Raw genomic sequence first — 17928 nt, 5'->3', positions numbered from 1 at the left:
GCAAAAAAAAAACCATTGTTCTCAATCTATTTACTCCATTGGAACATACCATGATGCCACTGTTAAGGCTCCCAGGCTAGAGCTCAAGTACCAGAAGTATTTATTACTTCAGACAAGTGTTAGTTGTCCTGGGACATGCCTCCATCAGAGGTTCAGAGCACAAGCTTTACAAGAGTTCCTTCTTTTATCCCTGGAAGAGGCTGTTGTGAAACCAATACCAGAGTTTGGAAGAGCAGAGGGGTTATTTAGAGTCGTCAGCATCCATTTCGGGGTGGTGTGGGTTGACTGGCTCTTGGACAGTGTCTTGTCCTCACCCATTCTGCTATGCCCAACCGGTTGGTCTGCTTCCCTCAACCCTTGCCCAAGAAGGACTTCAGAGAAGAGCTTTCATTAGTGTTTTCAATAGTGTGGGTGTAGGCGTGAGGTGGGAAGGCTGGCCCAGAATACACCCAGGCTTGAGGCAGAGTCCTAGTTTATGTTACAAGGCTGTTGGCTGGCCGTGCTTGCTGTCCCTGCTACATGTCCTGGGTTATCCTTTCTCACTCAGTCAAGAATTTGTCTTTGTGTTGGCGGCTGGGAGCACGTTGAGGGCAGAAATCGGAGCGGAGAAGGCGGGAGAAGTAAATGAGAATCATCAAGTCCAGCATGAGCAGAATGACCAACAGAAACGTTCCCAGGTTCCTCTGACCAGCATACTGCAGGAAGAACTTGGTGAGGTAGACCTGAGGGGCCAGGCGGAAGAAAAAGTACATGACCAAGTTGACATACTTGTTGACCCGGTAGAGGAGATGGTCCTGGGCGTTGTTTATCTTCATCATCATCCTTAGGGTGAGGAAGATGTTGCTGACTTCCACCAGGAGTGTCAAGACGCCACCACCAACAAAGCTTTTCCAAAATATACCAGAGAAGAAGGCACCCATAGCCTAGGGGACAAGTAACACGGGCTGTTTTAGGAACACTGAAAAAGGTGCCATACCGTTCCAGGGCACACGAAACCAACCAACAGCTGAGTTGTTTTCATCCACTAGGATTAGACTTTGCCCAGTGGGGTCTAGCTCTGTGTGACATTCCTAGTCGGTTTACTTAGATAGTAGGTGACCCAGGCTCTGACCCTGGGCGAGCAGCAACGTTGAGACTCCTAGGCAACCTAGAAGTCTGACACTACTGGGGTTAATAAGATGGCCTCCCTCCCTGGCTCAAAGGGTAGTGACCACATCTGCATCACACCACTGGCTTCTCACTCACCATGACATGATGAACAAGGTATTCCCAAGAAGCTCGAGTCTGTTTACTAACCACAATGTCCACCGTGTCGTGGATGAAGTATCCTGGTAGGGAAAGAAGAACAGACTGAATACGCTTAGCTGCCTTCCAGCCTCTTACTCAGCCTCTTTGGGCATAACCTACCTGCAGAGAAGCAAACAAGCAAATAGCCAGAAAGTGACCACGCCGTCTCAATCTCCACCAGCATTTCAGGGGTTTGCCATATGCTGAAATGGAGGAAAGGGATGTTCTCGCGGTTGCAGCCTCCCGGAGGACCCTCGCCTCCCCCAACACTTGCCAGTCCCAGGGCACTCTGGGCGCCCACTATTGGCTGATTGGAGAGTGAGGAGGGGCTTGGCCGAAGCCCAGGTACCTCGGGTTTCCCACAGCCGTTCTTGGTTGGGTAGTTTTCCAAACAGGGAATCAGGTGAGCTCCTTGGCGTCTGTTCACCCGTGAGTGATGGGAATAGCAACAGGGAGAATAGTCCGAGCACCCCGCGAAAGATCCCACGGCCATCTCACTGCCCCGGGTTGTTCACTCACCACAGCAGTGCCCAGATCCCTGATACAATGGAGTGGGTGAAGGAGACGAGGAGGTTGTGCCAACGCCAGGTACGCAGGGGGTCGGTGCGCACGTGAGCAGGCAGGGGCAGGCGACAGAGCGCGCGCCGGAGTGCCCGGAAGGTCAGCGTGGCGCCCAGGAGCAGCGGCCAGGCGGGGTGCAACAGTAGGTGCATGCTGGTCCTCCCTGCCGTCTGTCTGTCCGCCCTTTAGGCCGACTCCTCCGGCAGTTCTGGGAACACGACTCCGTCTCTGGCCAGCGCGCCACGATCGCCTCTACCGCGGGCCGCCAGACCCACAGTTTCGCGGAGCCCTCAAGGCCCCTTCGCTCCTCCCCGCGCTCCCGGCGAGGCCTCTGCCCGCCCCTGCCGCCCGCGCCCCCGCCCCGCCCCGCCGCCTGCCCCCGCCCCTCGGGCGCCTCTGCCGAGAGAAGGGCGCGAGCCCGGTGTCCCCCGGGGCCCCGCCCGGATCCCGCCGACTTCGAGCACGTAGGGGTTGTCCCCGCCATCGCCGCCGAGGCACCCCTCTCCGGCGCCTCCCGACAGCCGAAGGAGTGCTCGGCTCCCCTCGTGCGTACAACCTCACTTTCCCCGCGGCCACCGGCTCGCACACCCTGGGCGGGTACCGCGAGAACGCTCCTCTCTCAACTCTTTTTTTTTTTCAGGGCAGAGCTGGGCGGGATCATCACACACCAATGTCGGCTAAATCCTGGTCCTTGGGGATAGGGAGCGCCGCCTCGGACCACGGACCCGCCCAGACTCGATTCCTCTCCAGGACCTAGACCGACGTGTTTACCTGCCTCTCCCGCACCCCGTACGAATGGTGCTTGGGAACTGTTGAGTCACCCAGCATCACACCTCTCCTCCCCACCACTCTTGGGCTTCTGGAGCCTAGCGGCTGTCACAGTCCTCCCTCAGACAGTCCCAACCCTCTTCTGGCTCCTTGGAGGCTGGGGCGGGGAAGGCTGCGGATTTGCCCAGACAGCTGGGGTGACCCTCTCTCCAGGGCAGTGGCCTGAAGCAGTTGCGGCTTCTGGCCACTAGGTGTCAGCCTGTCCTCACTGTGGTGCGGGGTCCCAGCCCGCCTCACAGTGAGTAAGGCAGTTTTGCGGAGCGGGATTTGCTGACCCCGAGGAAAAGCCTAGAGCCGGTGCGGCAAGTGAAGCGGTGTGCTTTAGAGAGGTGGAAATCGAGGACGCGAACAGAAAGTGGGGACTAAAACATTATTTTAGAAGGAAAAAGACAAAACCCCAGGTCGGGCACCCAGGGGTCAAAGCATTTTGGGTGTTTGCTGTCTTCCCTGATGGTTCCCGGTTTACACATTAATCCCCCATGGAGCTCCAGGATCACCCAAGCTCCGGTCGGTTACTAAGTGACAACATGATGTCTTGGGTGAGCAGTTCACCCCCTTTTCTGCTCCCAAGTCCCAGTTTGCTCCCTGGAAAGCCTGTCCACCAGCCGACTCTGGCCTGAGCCAGTGCCCGCCGGCTCCCTCCGGTCTTTCCACGTAGGCTAGTTTGGGGCGGGGCGGGGACAAAAGATAAACATCCCTTCCCACGTCTTGCTCACCCATTCAGAAACAGGGTAACCCTTAGCTAGGGGCCACCTCCTGAATACTGGGCTTCTATAACTCCCTTAGAGCAGCGGCGTCATGAATAAGGATTAAATTTACCCTGGTCGAAACCCTAGCCGTGATACTGACCAGCCAACTATTTCTGAGCAGAAGCGTAAAACCCTCTCGGGTTTTCCCCCATTCTGACACTTTCGGGCAGAGGTTTACTTCCATTCGAGATGAGCACCGGTGACTGGGTCCCCTTACGGCAGAGTTTTGTGCGGGGTTCTGAAAAGTCAAGACCGCCGTGCTCGGTAGTTGCCACAACCCAGGGACCACGTCACGTACTCCCCAGGTGAATCAGTTTGCCCATCTCGGGTTTTCCGGGTCTCTCCCTTGGCAAACCCCAAACAACCCCTGCTTCCCGCCCCACACAGCAGGCTCTCGGTGGTTCATCCTTTATGTGCTAGAAAGGAATCCCTTTATCTTTCTGAAGTAGTGCCTGCCACGCCTAGGCAGCGGGACTCGATCCTCGCTTCCCACTCCCGTTCGACCTTTGAGGAACAATCTTGTTTGCGCGGGTCAACTTAAAGTGAGCGCCGCATCGCTCCAGTCTAACGACCTGACCTAGGCCAAATCACGCGTGTGCAAAGTGGCTGTACGGTGCCGAGCAGTGAGGGGCTCGCCCAGGAACCGGGAATGTCTATTCTCCTACCCAAGGCAGGGCCATTGGGGAAACGCGATTTACAGTCAAAGAAAAGGCGCGGGTCTTAACAGACGCCCGGTCCCGTCGGCTCCGCCCTGCAAGAGTCTCGCAGCTGGAAGGCGGAGCTCCCGGATGGGCGGGTCCGCGCACGCGCCGCACGGGAATTCCAGAAGTATTTGAGACATGAGATGGAGAAGTACGAGCGGATTCGAGTGGTGGGAAGAGGTGCCTTCGGGTGAGCCAGGGCTTTGGGGAGGAAACGCTAAGGGAGAAGGAAAATCAACCCCAATTCTGGCCAAGAAGTCCTGGTCCTGCTGGCCCCGCCCCGAAGCGAGAGCGCCACTCCGGGATGCCCCGCCCAGGTATCCTGTGCTTAGGTCTGGGCGGGAGGCCCCGCCCCCGGCGGAATCACGCCCACCAGACCGGCCAGTGCTCTTGGAAAATAGTTGTTCCTACAGATTGCTTGTTCTTTTTCGGTTTTTTCGAGACAGGGTTTCTTTGTGTAGCTTTTCGCCTTTCCTGGAACTCACTTGGTAGACCAGGCTGGCCTCGAACTCACAGAGATCCGCCTGCCTCTGCCTCCCGAGTGCTGGGATTAAAGGTGTGTGCCACCACCGCCCGGCAGATTGCTTGTTCTTTGCTGCAACTGATAAGAGGCGTTAGCTGCACAGGTCAGACTGCCTGGAGTGTTTATACAGTTATGACCAAAACAGGCATGGTACTTCCCCTTTACGAACTTAGCCCATAGGAAACTGATACAAATAAACATGATATTGTTAAATCAGTTAGTGAAGTTTGAACAGTTATAGACAGTCATTATGAGGCTGCATACCAGATGAGATGGTATGTATATGCCTGTAATTCCAGTACTTGGTAGCAGACGTAGGAGCATTGTTGTGAATTCGAGGCCAACCTGGTCTATATAGAGATTGTCTCCAAAAGAAAACGTCAAAGACAGCAAGCCAGGTTGTGCAAGCCAGCAGGCCTGGACTTCGTAACTAGTTGAAGACCAACCTGGGCAACTTAGTGCTACCCGTCTCAAATTTTAGAAAAAGAAGAAAAGAGGGGGACGGAAGATGTGCATCAGTGGCAGAGCTCTTGCCTAGCATGCTTGGATTTAATTTGTAAGTTCCAAAAGGCAACTTAAGGAGTGGACCAGGAAAGGAGGAATTTTCTAGGAGGTGAGATGCAAAGTCAAGATTTGAAGAAACGAGGCAGAGTCCTTCCAGCCGCCGAAGCAGCTTTGCAAAGGTCCTCAGCAGGAAGATATATGTGTAGCCTTCAAGTAACGGAGAAAAAGACTAGTGTGGTTGGAATGTAGGGGGCAAGGTAAAGAGCGTGATTGTCATAGAGGGCGGGACCAGCTTGCGATCCTGTCAACTGGAGTAGCAGGTCAAGTTGATTTAAAGTATAAAAACAAGAGGGTTTTCGTTCTTGTTTGTGCTAGGGATTGAACACACGGTATCAGAGAGCTACACCCCAAACCAGGGAAGAGCTTTAAAGCTGAAACTGGATGTGGTGGCCCATGTCTGTAATCACAGCACCACAGGAGGTAGAAGCCTGAGGTGAAGAATCTCAAGGTCTTCATCTAAATGTATGTGCTTGGTAGCAAGGTCGAGGTCAGCCTGGGCTGTATGAGATTGTGTCTCTAAAAAAAGGGCAAGGGAGTGACCTAATATGATCCACGCAGATTTTACTACGACGTTCTCAGGATGAGGCTGCAGCTCAGTGTTAGATGGCCCTGGATTTGGTCTCCAGAGCTAGGAATCTGAAGTGCCTATGTCTGCTATGCAGAGTTTAGATCTAAAAGTGATGGGAGTGGAAGGGACTGTTTTAGAAGCCAGGGGATACTTTTTGTTCTGTTTTGTTTTTCAAGACAGGGTTTCTCCATGTAGCCCTGGCTATCCTGGAACTCACTCTGTAGACCAAGCTGGCCTCAAACTCAGAGATCTGCCTGTCTCTGCCTCCTGAGTGCTAGGATCAAAGGTGGGTACCACCACCACCCAGCTTTTTTCTCCCCCAGGGGGGCATTTTTTAAGTAAGAAATTATTGTCATTGCCAGAAGCAATTCAGTTGTCAATAGCTCTGAAGTATGAATTCTTTCTACAGACCTCTACTTAGAAAACCATTTCAGAACTTTGGTATCTCAGGCAGGGGTGGCACACACCTTTGATCCCAGCACTGGGGAGGCAGAGGCAGGTGGATCTCTGTGAGTTGGAGGCCAGCCTCTGCAGAGCTAGTTCCAGGACAGCCAGAACTACCCAGAGAAACCGTGTCTGGAGAAAAAAAAAAAAATGAAAAAAATAAATCCAGAATCTCATGCTTTGAAAGCTGAGGCTAGATAATTCAAGACCAAGCTGGAGTACACAGTGAGTTTTCAAGGTCATCCTGTGCTACATAGTAACACTCTTAAGATAGCTCAGTGGTTTAGAGCACTTGTTCTTACAGATGACCCATTTCTAGTCCAAGTACCCACATGGTGGCTCACAACTATCTGAAACCCTACTTCCGGAATCCAGCACCCTCTTCTGGCCTCTGTGAGCACATGCATGCATGCAGGCAAGACATTTATGCACATAAAATATTTTTAAAAGCCTAAAACAAAAACAAAGCATTTTCTTTTGTAGATAAGACCACAAGTTGCTTATGAATGCATTGAACAGATTTATATCTATATCTATCTATGTATATATATGTGTCTATATATATATATATGTATATGAGGAAGTCATGCTGGTAAGACTGAAAACAGGTTTAAAAAGGGAAATTCCCAGCTTTACATAGGTTACAAGGAGGTTTAAACAGTTGTTGGGTTTTTGTTTGTTTGTTTTTGTTTTTTTTTTGTGTGTGTGTTTTTTTTTCCCTGAGACAAGGTTTCTCTGTGTAGCTTTGCGCCTTTCCTGGAACTCACTCTGTAGTCCAGGCTGGCCTCAAACTCACAGAGATCACCTGGCTTTGCCTCCCAAGTGCTGGGATTAAAGGTGTGTGCCACCACTGCCCAGCCAGTTTGTTTTTGGTTTTCAGACAGGGTTTCTCTGTGTAGCCTTGGCTGTCCTGGAACTCACAGTGTAGACCAGAATGGCTTTGAAATACCCTCCTGCCTCTGCCTCCCGGAGTACTGGCATTAAAGGCATGCCCCACCATGCCCAGCTGGTGTTCTTTCTTGTGAGTGCAGAGGTCAGAAGGCAGCTTGTGGGAATCATGCTCTCATTCATATCGTATGGGTGGGGTCAGGATAATCAGGCTTGTCAGTAATCGCCTTTTTATTCAGTGAGTCAGCTCACTGGCCTTGTTTTGAGACAGGGTCTCATGGACCTCAGGCTGACTCTAGCTGACTATGTGGCTAAAGATGGTCTTGAAATCCTGAAATCCCTTTCCTCTTGTCTCTCTCTCCCAGAATGCTAGGATTACTACATGCACCACCACCATGGCTATTTATGTGTTTATTTTTAGAGTTTTTTTTTTTTTTTTAATTTTACAACACCATTCAGTTCCACATAATACCCACAGATTCCCATGCTCGACCCCCCCAGCCCACCCCCCATTCCCACCTCCTCCAGATCAAGGTCTCCCCCGAGGACCGGGATCGACCTGATAGACTCAGTCCAGGCAGGTCCAGTCCCCCCTCCCAGACTGAGCCAAGCGTCCCTGCATAAGTCCCAGGATTCAAACAGCCAACTCATGCAACGAGCCCAGGACCCGGCACCACAGCCCAGCTGCCTCCCAAACAGATCAAGCCAAATGACTGTCTCACCCATTCAGAGGGCCTGATCCAGTTAGGGGCCCCTCAGCCTTTGGTTCATAGTTCATGTGCTTCCATTCATTTGGTTATTTGTCCCTGTGCTTTATCCAATCTTGGCTTCAACAATTCTCGCTCATATAAACCCTCCTCTTTCTCACTAATTAGACTCCCAGCGCTCCACCAGGGGCCCAGCCGTGGATGTCTGCATCCAGATTCCTCAGTCCTTGGATGGGGTTTATGGCACAACTATCAGGGTGTTTGGCCATCCCATCACCAGAGTAGGTCAGTCCCTGCCGTCTCTCCACCATTGCCAGCAGTCTTTTGCGGGGGTATCTTTGTGGATCTCCGTGGGCCTCCCTAGCTCTCTGCTTCCTCCCCTTCTCACGTGGTCTTCATTTACCATGGTCTCCTATTCCTTGTTCTCCCTCTCTTTTCTTGATCCAGCTAGGATCTCCCGCTCTCTTTCCCTCGACCGTCGCCCTTCATTGGTCCCACTCATGTCCAGGCGGTTCATGTAGATCTCATCCATTTTTGTTCTTGTTTTTTTGAGACAGGATTTCTCAGTGTAGCCTTGGCTGTCCTGGAACTCACTCTGTAGACCAGGCTGGCCTCCAACTCAGAAATCTGCCTGCTACTGCCTCCGGAGTGCTGGGATTAAAGTCGTGCATCACCACTTCCCAGCCCAAGATTTTTTTTTTTTCCCGAGACAGGGTTTCTCTGTGTAGCTTTGCGCCTTTCCTGGAACTCACTTGGTAGCCCAAGCTGGCCTCGAACTCATAGTGATCTGCCTGCCTCTGCCTCCCGAGTGCTGATTTTTTTTTTTAAGATTTATTTATTTATTATGTATACAGTGTTCTGTCTGCACAAATCTCTGCAGGCCAGAAGAGGGCACCAGATCTCACTACAGATGGTTGTGAGCCACCATGTGGTTGCTGGGAATTGAACTCAGGACCTTTGGAAGAACAAGCAGTGCTCTTAACCTCTGAGCCATTTCTCCAGCCTCCCAAGATTTTTTTTTTTTTTTTTTTAAAGATTTGATGATTTTGGGCTGGAGAGATGGCTCAGAGGTTAAGAGCACTGACTGTTCTTCCAAAGGTCCTGAGTTCAATTCCCAGCAACCACATGGTGGCTCACAACCATCTGTAATGAGATCTGGTGCCCTCTTCTGGCCTGCAGGGGTATGTGCAGACAGAACACTGTATACATAGTAAATAAATAAATCTTTAAAAAAAAAAGATTTGATGATTTTATATCATATATATCATATGTATGAGTCTTTTGCGTGCATGTATGCATATTTGCCCATGGTCATGCAGTACCTGTGGAGGCCAGAAGATGGTGTTGGACCCCTGGAACTGGAGTTAGGTAGTTGTGAGCTGTCATGTGGGTTCTGGGAACCAAAACCTGGGCCTTCTGGAAAAGCAGCCAGTGCTCTAACTGCTGAGCCATCTCTCCAGCCCAAGATTAATTAATTAGTTATTATTGTGTTGTTTGTTTGTTTGTTTGTTTTAAGACAGAGTTTCTCTGTGTAACAGCCCTGGTTGTCCTGGAACTCACTCTGAAGACCAGGCTGTCCTCGAACTCATAGAAATCTGCCTGCCTTTGCCTCTGAGTGCTGGGTTTAAAGGCGTGAACTATCACGCCTAGCTCCAAGACTTTTATTTATTTAAGTTAATTTATATTTATTTCACTGGTGTTTTGCCTGTATGTATGTCTGTGTCTGTGTGAGGGTGTTGGATCCTGGAGTTACAGATGGTTGTGAGCTGCCATGTGGGTGCTGGGAATTGAACCCGGGTCCTCTGGAAGAGCAGCCAGTGCTCTTAACTGTGAGCCATCTCTCCAGCCCCCTGATTTATTTTTAACATTTTAATTGTGTGTGTGAGTGAATGCCACCCGTGGAGGCCAGAAGCGGTCATCGGATCCTTTGAAGCTGGAGTTGCATGTGGTTTGGCGCCCGCCCACTGAAGTGGGTGCTGAGCCATCTCTCCAGACCTTTGTTGTTCTTACCAGACCGGCCTTGAACTCCAGGTCCTCTTCAGCCTCTCCCCGTGCCCAGCTTGATCATCTAAAGAGCGTGTGGTCTCCAGGCTGCCCTAAGCTGTGGCCTGCTCTGTGTCCCCAGGATAGTGCATCTGTGCCTCCGTAAGGCCGACCAGAAGCTGGTCATCATCAAGCAGATCCCAGTGGAGCAGATGACCAAGGAGGAACGGCAGGCGGCCCAGAACGAGTGCCAGGTGCTCAAGCTGCTCAACCACCCCAACGTCATCGAGTACTACGAGAACTTCCTCGAGGACAAGGCCCTTATGATTGCCATGGAATATGCACCAGGTAGGCCAGAGGCCTTGCCTGAGCCTAGAGGGGCCTTTCCCTTCCAGGAGAACTGGGCGCCATGAGGTGGCTTCCTTCTGGAACGGACGTGGCTGAGGGGGAGAGGCCCCACTTGTGTGACCCTGACAGGCTCCTTGCCCTCTCTGGCCCCAGTGTCCTGTTCTGTTGAAGCAGTGGGCTGTCCCCAGTGTGGGAAAGCCCGGGCCTTGATTCGCTCTCTGGGCCACAGGTGGCACCCTGGCTGAGTTCATCCAGAAGCGCTGCAATTCCCTGCTAGAGGAGGAGACCATCCTTCACTTCTTCGTGCAGATCCTGCTCGCGCTGCATCACGTGCACACGCACCTCATCCTGCATCGGGACCTCAAGACCCAGAACATCCTTCTCGACAAACACCGCATGGTCGTCAAGATCGGTGACTTTGGCATCTCCAAGATCCTCAGCAGCAAGAGCAAGGCCTACACGGTGCCCGGATGTGCAGGGGGCACCGAGGGTCTTGATAGCTGGGCTTACCCTACATTCCTGCCTCTTCCTCCTCCCCTATGTGGTCCTGCGAGAGGAGCCCCTGGGCCTGCTTTGAGACGCTGTCCCCAAAGGAGTCTCTGGCCGGCCGGAGCTTCTGGTCCTCTCTTCCCAGGGCTGTAATGCAGACTTCCCTCCTGCAGGTGGTGGGTACTCCATGCTACATCTCCCCCGAGCTGTGCGAGGGCAAGCCCTACAACCAGAAGAGTGATATCTGGGCTCTGGGCTGTGTCTTATATGAGCTGGCCAGCCTCAAGAGAGCCTTCGAGGCTGCGGTGAGTACAGACAACCCCAAGGGTTGTCTAGAATTCCAGCCCTTTGCCTTAGCTCTGACCACTTCTGTGTTCCTTCTCTTGTGGCTGGCTGAGTCACGTCAGTCTCTCACCTGCTGGCGGCTTACCCCAGGGCAGGGCCGTGTGTCTCCCTTGCTCAGCTCAGAGGAGGGTCGGGCTTGAGTCCTGTGTTAGCCTGAGAATTCCTGAGGGGATGGATGTGATCTCCGGCTCTTCCATCAGATTAGAGACATTCCCCGAGAGCAAGCCTGGAGTTTCCCAAAGCACCTGGGATTTCTGCGGACATAGTTGAAACTTCCTATCAGACTAGGAAGTTCTGAAAGCAGTGTTAGGCTCTCCTTCCATTCTGCCTTCTCTGATGAGACTGGGTGTCATGAGGGTAGACCTGTTTTTATTCCCCCAGTGGGAGAACTGCCCTCCCTGAGAGCCCAGCCCAGCACTCTGGCCATCCCTACATGTCGTGCCTTCACAGAACCTGCCAGCTCTGGTACTGAAGATCATGAGCGGCACCTTTGCCCCCATCTCCGACCGGTACAGCCCGGAGCTGCGCCAGCTCGTCCTGAGTCTGCTCAGCCTGGAGCCTGCACAGCGGCCACCCCTCAGTCACATCATGGCGCAACCCCTCTGCATCCGGGCCCTCCTCAACCTCCACACCGATGTGGGCAGCGTCCGCATGCGGAGGCCTGTGCAGGGAGATGGGTTCTGGGCCACAGGGGCGGGCGGGCACCCAGGGCGAACACAGGAGATCTAGAGCTAACCATGGTGTGTAGTCAGATAGGACTGCCAGGGACAGGACTCGTCCTGAGATCCCTCTGTATCCTGCAGGGCAGAGAAGTCCCTGACCCCAGGACCACCCATGGCCCCCGGCAGCACAGGGAGCCGGGCCACCAGTGCCCGATGCAGGGGTGAGTAAGTCGGGACCAGCTGCTGCAGCTCCGCAGACTCCTTATCCTTCCCACTAGTTTAATTGGCCTCAAACTCTGTCCCTGCAGGTGTCCCCCGGGGACCTGTGAGACCGGCCATCCCACTGCCACTGTCTTCCGTGTATGCCTGGGGTGGTGGCCTTAATGTGCCCCTGAGGCTCCCGATGCTCAACACTGAGGTGGTTCAGGTGTCTGCAGGGCGCACGCAGAAGGCTGGCGTCACACGCTCCGGGCGCCTCATTCTGTGGGAGGTCAGGTTGGCGGTGGGCTTGTTCCGGTGAGGGTGGGAGACCAGAAATGGAGGTGGGGTCCTCAGGCGCCGCCCACTCCCCTGCAGGCCCCGCCCCTAGGCACTGGAGGAGGCACGATCCTCCCAGGGGCCGTGGAGCAGCCTCAGCCTCAGTTCATCTCCCGGTTCCTGGAGGGCCAGTCCGGTGTGACCATCAAGCATGTGGCCTGCGGGGACCTGTTCACGGCTTGCCTGACGGGTGAGCTTGTCAGGGGAGTATTCTGGAGACAGGAGAAAGCCAGACAGTGCAATTTCTCTCATCCCAAATTGGTCCATTAATGCTTCTCTCGCCTAAAGGGTCACTGCCTCTATCTAGTAGCGGTTGAGGTGTGCAGACTCCAGCGCCTTTTCCTGGCACAGTAGGCTGGCAGTGAGCGTGTTGTAGTGTGCCCATTGACAGATGGGGAAACTAAGGCTCTCACTAGTCCAGAATTACACTTTGGAAGGAGACCACCTATGCCTTTCCCCCGATCCTGCCCTTCTAGCCCCTTTTTAATATATTCCCGCCTCCTCCTTTCAATTCCCCCCACGCCCCCAACCTCCCCACCCTCCCACCACCACCCTGCCACATACACAACACACACACACACACACACACACACACACACACTCTGGAGACTGAACCGAGGACCTTGTACATGGCGGGCAAGCATTCTACTATTGAGTTGCGATCCCAGGTTTTTGTTTTTTAAGATAAGGTCTTGCCCTGCAGTCCTGGAACACTTAGAGATTCGTCTACTTCTCCCTCCTGAGTGCCGGGAAATAAAGGCATGCACTACCACACTAGGAGGCTGTTTTTACTTTACTTTTTTTATTTTTTATTTTTTTTAAGGCAGTGTTTCACTAAGTTTGACCGGCCGGACTTGCAGTTCTCCCTTATCCCAAGTAACAGACTTGCCACCAGACCAGGCATGTGGTTTTTTGAGACAGGGTGTTTCTGTGTAGCCCTGGCTGGCCTCGAACTCACAGAGATCCTCCCACCTCTACCTCCTGAGTGCTGGGATTAAAGGCGTGCGCCACTGTGCCCCGCTTAGCCCCCAGTATTACCTCCCTCCTCCATCCTGTAAGTGAACCAAAATGCCCGAATACAGACCCGCTCCCTGGTGTTTCTCTGCCCTCCTCCCAGACCGAGGCATCATCATGACCTTTGGCAGCGGCAGCAACGGGTGTTTAGGCCACGGCAACCTCACCGACATCAGCCAGGTGGGTGCTCCATGTACCCTGGAGAGGAGAGGTGAGGGTGGCAGGGAGCCCTCTTCTGAGAGCTGACAGCAGGTCGGGGGGGGGGAGAGTTCCCAGGAGCCACAAGTGCCGCCAGCTCCCAGGCTGCACCTGTTCTGGGTCGGCTGGGGGAAGTACAGAAAGCTTCCCCAGCAGCTTCCCACCTGTTGCTGTGTCTGCGTGCTGTGCATGTGTGGGGTGGTGTTAAAGAGACAGTTACCTTCCGAGAACTTGCAGCCTCTAACTTCCTGCTTGCAGGGGAGAGGACAAGTCCCATACACCTCAGTCACCCTACTTTATCCCTCTCTCTAGCCCACCATTGTGGAAGCCCTGCTGGGCTATGAGATGATCCAGGTGGCCTGTGGGGCCTCTCATGTGCTGGCCCTGTCCGCAGATGGGGAACTGTTTGCCTGGGGCCGAGGAGATGGTGGTAAGGCCACTTCCCAGCTCTGGCCTTTAGGGTCTGTCTCCCAGCTTCTCCATCATGGTTTGTTCCTCATCATGCCCATCTTCCTCTCCATGGCCCATTCTTTCCTTCCTGTTTTTCCTTGAGTCTGTTCATTCACTGGACACACCATTATTTCATACCTACCATGTGTTTACTCTTTGTTAGGTGTTGGGCTGGTAAGATGAATGGGATGTTGCCAGATGTGGTGGTGCAGGCCTTTAATCCCAGCACTCAAGCCTAGCCTGGGCTACATAGCAAGTTCCAGATTAGCCAGGGCTACATAGTGAATCTCTCTCTCTCTCTCTCCCCAGACAGGGTTTCTCTGTGTTGCTCTGGCTGTCCTGGAACTCACTCTGTAGACCAGGCTGGCCTTGAACTCACAAAAATCTGCCTGCCTCTGCTTCCTGAGTGCTGGAATCAAAGGCGTGCGCCACTACTGCCTGGCTGAAACCCTGTCTCAAAAACAAACAAAACAAAACAAAAATGTGGATTCATTCAGGCTTATGACGTAAGGGAGATTTTGTTCTTCTAACTGTACTTACCTTTTTTTTTGCAATGTTGGGACTCAAACTTCACACATAGTGGTAAGTACATGCTCTTGTCAGTGACCTACACCCAAAGTACTGAAAGTGGGGATGTCATAGACGGGTTCCTGTCCTGGAGGTCTCAAGTGTAAAGTGTGTGTGTGTGTGTGTGTGTGTGTGTGTGTGTGTGGTGTTTGTGTATGGGGGTGGGTGCTAGAGAATGCCAGAGCTATAGCAGAGATTAACACTGGATTTAAAGGGGGCGGGTGCCAGGGGAGGCAGGTGGCATCGCATAGGGCCTTCCTTTTTATGAAAAGACAGGGTCTCTCCTGCAACTTGCTGCCTCGGCCTTTTGAGTGTTAGGATTCTTAAAATTTTGTTTGTTTTCAAATATCGTATTTTTTTAATGTGCATTGGTGTTTTGCCTGCATGTATGTCTGTTTGAGGGTGTCGGATCCCCTGGAACTGGAGTTGCAGGCAGTTGTGAGCTGCCATGTGGGTGCTGGGAACTGAACCTGGGTCCTCTGGAAGCATAGACAGTGCTCGTAATCGCTGAGCCATCTCTCCGGCCTGTTTGTTTTTTTGAGACAGAACTGCTATGTAGCTTCAGCTAGCCTGGAATTCACTGTAGCTCAGGCTTGCCTCGTATTCATGGCAGCCCTCCAGGGTCAGCATCCTGAGTGCTGTGGTTGATTAGAGGTGTGCTCCGTCACATCCAGCTGCTGGTGGAATCACAAGCAAGGCTTTAGAGGATGTCAACCAGCTGTAGGGCCTAAGAAAAGCATGTCAGGGTGAGAACAGCCTTCATTCACCCTCTTTGCATCCTGGCATTACCATCCCTAAAGTTCAGAGTAACCCCTTATTGTTGTTGTTGTTTTCTTGTAGGGAGGCTGGGACTTGGCACCAGGGAGTCCCATAGCTGCCCCCAGCAGGTGCCTGTGCCCCTAGGGCAGGAAGCTCAGAGAGTTGTTTGTGGTATTGACTCTTCCATGATCCTCACCTTGCCTGGCAGGGTCCTGGCCTGTGGAAGTAACAGGTAAGTAGATGCATCAGAGTAATAATCCTGCCTTTCCACCCTCCTCAGCTACAAAGCATTTCAGTCCTTATTGCCTCCCTCCTTCTAAGAATCGGGACTAAAGAGGGATGAAACTTCTGTGTGATTCAACTCAGGGGAGGATCTGTCTCCTTGTGGGACAGATCCTAGCAATCCCTGCAGAGGCTAGTGGGAGAGAGGCAGCCTGTACAAACTTCTGGCTTCTGGCTCCGTCCTTAGGTTCAACAAGCTAGGCTTGGACCACATATCCCTGGAGGAGGAGCCTGTTCCCCACCAGCAAGTGGAGGAGGCCCTGAGCTTCACACCACTAGGCTCTGCACCTCTGGACCAGGAGCCGCTGCTGTGTGTGGACCTGGGCACTGCTCACTCAGCCGCTGTGACTGGTGAGTAGGACCCAGGCATGGGAGGCCTAAGGGGGATTCACCTGGCCTCCTCCAGACTTCTTCAAGTGCCCTTTATTTTCTTCCCATCCCTGCAGCCTCTGGTGACTGCTATACGTTTGGCAGCAATCAGCATGGGCAACTGGGCACCAGTTCTCGCCGGGTCAGCAGGGCACCCTGTCGGGTCCAAGGCCTAGAGGGCATCAAGATGGTGACAGTGGCCTGTGGGGATGCCTTCACTGTAGCCATCGGGGCAGGTGAGGGTGGGCAGGACGAGGGTGGACAAGGCAAGCATGTGGTGGGTTATGCTCAGTACCTTCCCTTGGGAGTCTTTCTTACTGTCCAGGGTTTGGCTGCTTGCTTAGGCTGTGCCCTACTCTTCTGGATTCTTGGCAGAGGGGGAAGTTTATTCTTGGGGCAAAGGAGCCCGAGGTCGCCTGGGAAGGAGGGATGAGGATGCTGGACTCCCTCGGCCAGTGCAGCTGGATGAGACTCATCCTTACGTGGTGACTTCAGTGTCCTGCTGCCATGGGAACACTCTCTTGGCCGTTCGATGTGAGTTTCCTTTTCCTGTCTCACCCACGCCACAGGGGGTTAACCCAGCTCTCTTCTACTCCGGGCTCCATCCTCAGCTGGTACAACTCACATTACCCAGAGCAGTCTTCTGCCCCCAGAAAAGTGAAAGCAGAACCAGCGGGGGATAGGAAGGGGATGTGTAAAACACCAAGCTTCCAGCCTGGGTGAGCAAGAGCTGCCTCTCTCTGCTGCTCTCCAGGCCTCACTTGAACTCTTTCTTCTAATACTTCCGGCGTCCAGCTGATATTAAATGTCCATTTCTGGCCTGGCAGGAGGGTTTTGGCTCCAGGGCTCAATGAGATCAAAGGTTTGGGTGATGCCTGCTGTAGGCCTTGCCTCCAGAAAGGCTGCAGGTGCTTCTCTTTGATACTCTGCAGCAGTCACAGATGAACCAGTTCCCCCCTGAGGCAACAGGATTATCCAAGAGACCACCTCTGAGTGTTCTGAAAACGGCAGGTGCCTGAGGAAGACTGTTTCCAGCTCCTGGATTGTGTCATCAGTGAGGTGGAAAGGCCACTGGCCGCCACTCTGTTCCCCCAAGTCCCCGCCCCCAAACTCCTTATCTTACTCAGTGACTCCAGGCTCCAGTCTGGCAGGAATGAACAGCAGGCTGGTTTTCAAAGACTGCTAAAAACGCACACACCCCCCACCCCAGGCCCGGGTAGAAATACATCCCCGGTGGTGTCCTCATGAAGACTGATGCCGTGCTTTGGAGTAGGGCAAGCCGGGGCTTGTTTGGACTGGCCATTAGGCCTGCTCGATCCGCATTGTTGCAGGAATCCTATCACTACACTGCATAGCTTGAGGCCGATAGGTCGGAGGGAGTCCCCTTCTCAGTCTTTCCTGAGGCAGGGGTTTGCTCAACCTCTGAGTGGGCGCCCCCACCTCCCAGGGCGGGGAGTACTGGAATCCTGCTGAAAGTTGCCGGTCACCGCAGGCCATTTCCCAGACCTAAGACTTGGGGGGGGGGGGGGAAATGTAGCAGGCCAGACCCGACCAGTTTCTCAAAGGTTTGAAAATAGCGCCAATAAAAATATCGAATGCCTGCTTGGCATATGGTCTCTTCTGGAGTGGACGTGGCCTCTAGACACCCCAAGACTGGGCTGGGCCCGACTGTGGTGTAGGGCAGCGGCCAGGAGGAATGTGGGCGCAGTCAGAGGCCCGGAGGCGGGGGCCAAGGTTCCGCTGGCCCAGCGCCCAGCCCAGTTTCCTTGCTCCAGCCGGGTTTTCTCGGATCCTGTTGCCAGGCTTCGCTGCCTAGCACCTGGAAGCTAGAGCCACGGGTCCCTGGGCGGCGCGTGGCGCAGGAGACCTTAAAGCGGCCCCTACAGAGTCAAGTCTTTGTGGTGCGGCCCGACGAGGCACCGTCCCAGCGCAAGGGGCCCCCCACTTCTGGAAGAATCTCAGCCACGCTCTCGGTTCCAACGGGAAAGAGAAAGCCTCCGCTTCCGGGGGTGGGCGAGGCTGACTTAACTTTCGGAGCCTGGGCCGAGCCCCGGGAGCGACCGCACGCGGAGGGCTGGCGGAGGGGGCGGGGCGCGAGGGCGGGC

The 17928-nt window shown here is 53.6% G+C and overlaps 2 protein-coding genes across 6 annotated transcripts; one reads left to right on the top strand and one right to left on the bottom strand.

Moving 5' to 3' along the window:
* Nucleotides 1–15: 15 nt before the first annotated feature.
* Nucleotides 16–2205, bottom strand: Tlcd1 (TLC domain containing 1). Of its 2 annotated transcripts, none has more exons than XM_028866872.2 (4): nucleotides 1637–2205; nucleotides 1408–1490; nucleotides 1246–1328; nucleotides 16–923 (listed from the first exon to the last, which is right to left on the bottom strand). In XM_028866872.2, the coding sequence occupies exons 2-4, from the start codon at nucleotides 1469–1471 to the stop codon at nucleotides 540–542; spliced, it is 531 nt and encodes a 176-aa protein (XP_028722705.1). In that variant the 5' UTR covers nucleotides 1472–1490; nucleotides 1637–2205; the 3' UTR covers nucleotides 16–539. The 2 variants fall into 2 exon arrangements, with proteins under 2 accessions (XP_028722705.1, XP_028722704.1); XM_028866871.2 differs by having other exon boundaries at nucleotides 1807–2186.
* Nucleotides 2206–4103: 1898 nt separating this feature from the next.
* Nek8 (NIMA related kinase 8) lies at nucleotides 4104–17423 on the top strand. Of its 4 annotated transcripts, none has more exons than XR_005090295.1 (15): nucleotides 4104–4316; nucleotides 9946–10151; nucleotides 10381–10613; nucleotides 10814–10945; nucleotides 11436–11644; nucleotides 11789–11868; nucleotides 11956–12137; nucleotides 12224–12374; nucleotides 13302–13378; nucleotides 13709–13826; nucleotides 15254–15404; nucleotides 15642–15805; nucleotides 15901–16059; nucleotides 16393–16542; nucleotides 16756–17423. XR_005090295.1 is itself a non-coding variant. In XM_028866866.2 (15 exons), exons 1-15 carry the CDS (start codon nucleotides 4270–4272, stop codon nucleotides 16782–16784), a joined length of 2097 nt encoding a protein of 698 aa, XP_028722699.1. In that variant the 5' UTR covers nucleotides 4104–4269; the 3' UTR covers nucleotides 16785–17423. The 4 variants fall into 4 exon arrangements, 3 of the variants coding, with proteins under 3 accessions (XP_028722699.1, XP_037056468.1, XP_037056469.1); XM_028866866.2 differs by lacking the exon at nucleotides 16393–16542 and adding an exon at nucleotides 16199–16357; XM_037200573.1 differs by lacking the exon at nucleotides 16393–16542.
* Nucleotides 17424–17928: the final 505 nt, after the last annotated feature.

This window comes from Peromyscus leucopus, chromosome 8b, assembly GCF_004664715.2.
Source record: "Peromyscus leucopus breed LL Stock chromosome 8b, UCI_PerLeu_2.1, whole genome shotgun sequence".
NCBI classification, from domain to species: Eukaryota; Metazoa; Chordata; class Mammalia; order Rodentia; family Cricetidae; genus Peromyscus; species Peromyscus leucopus.
The sequence above is the reverse complement of the archived record's forward strand: the minus strand, read 5'-3'. Positions and strand labels throughout refer to the sequence as shown.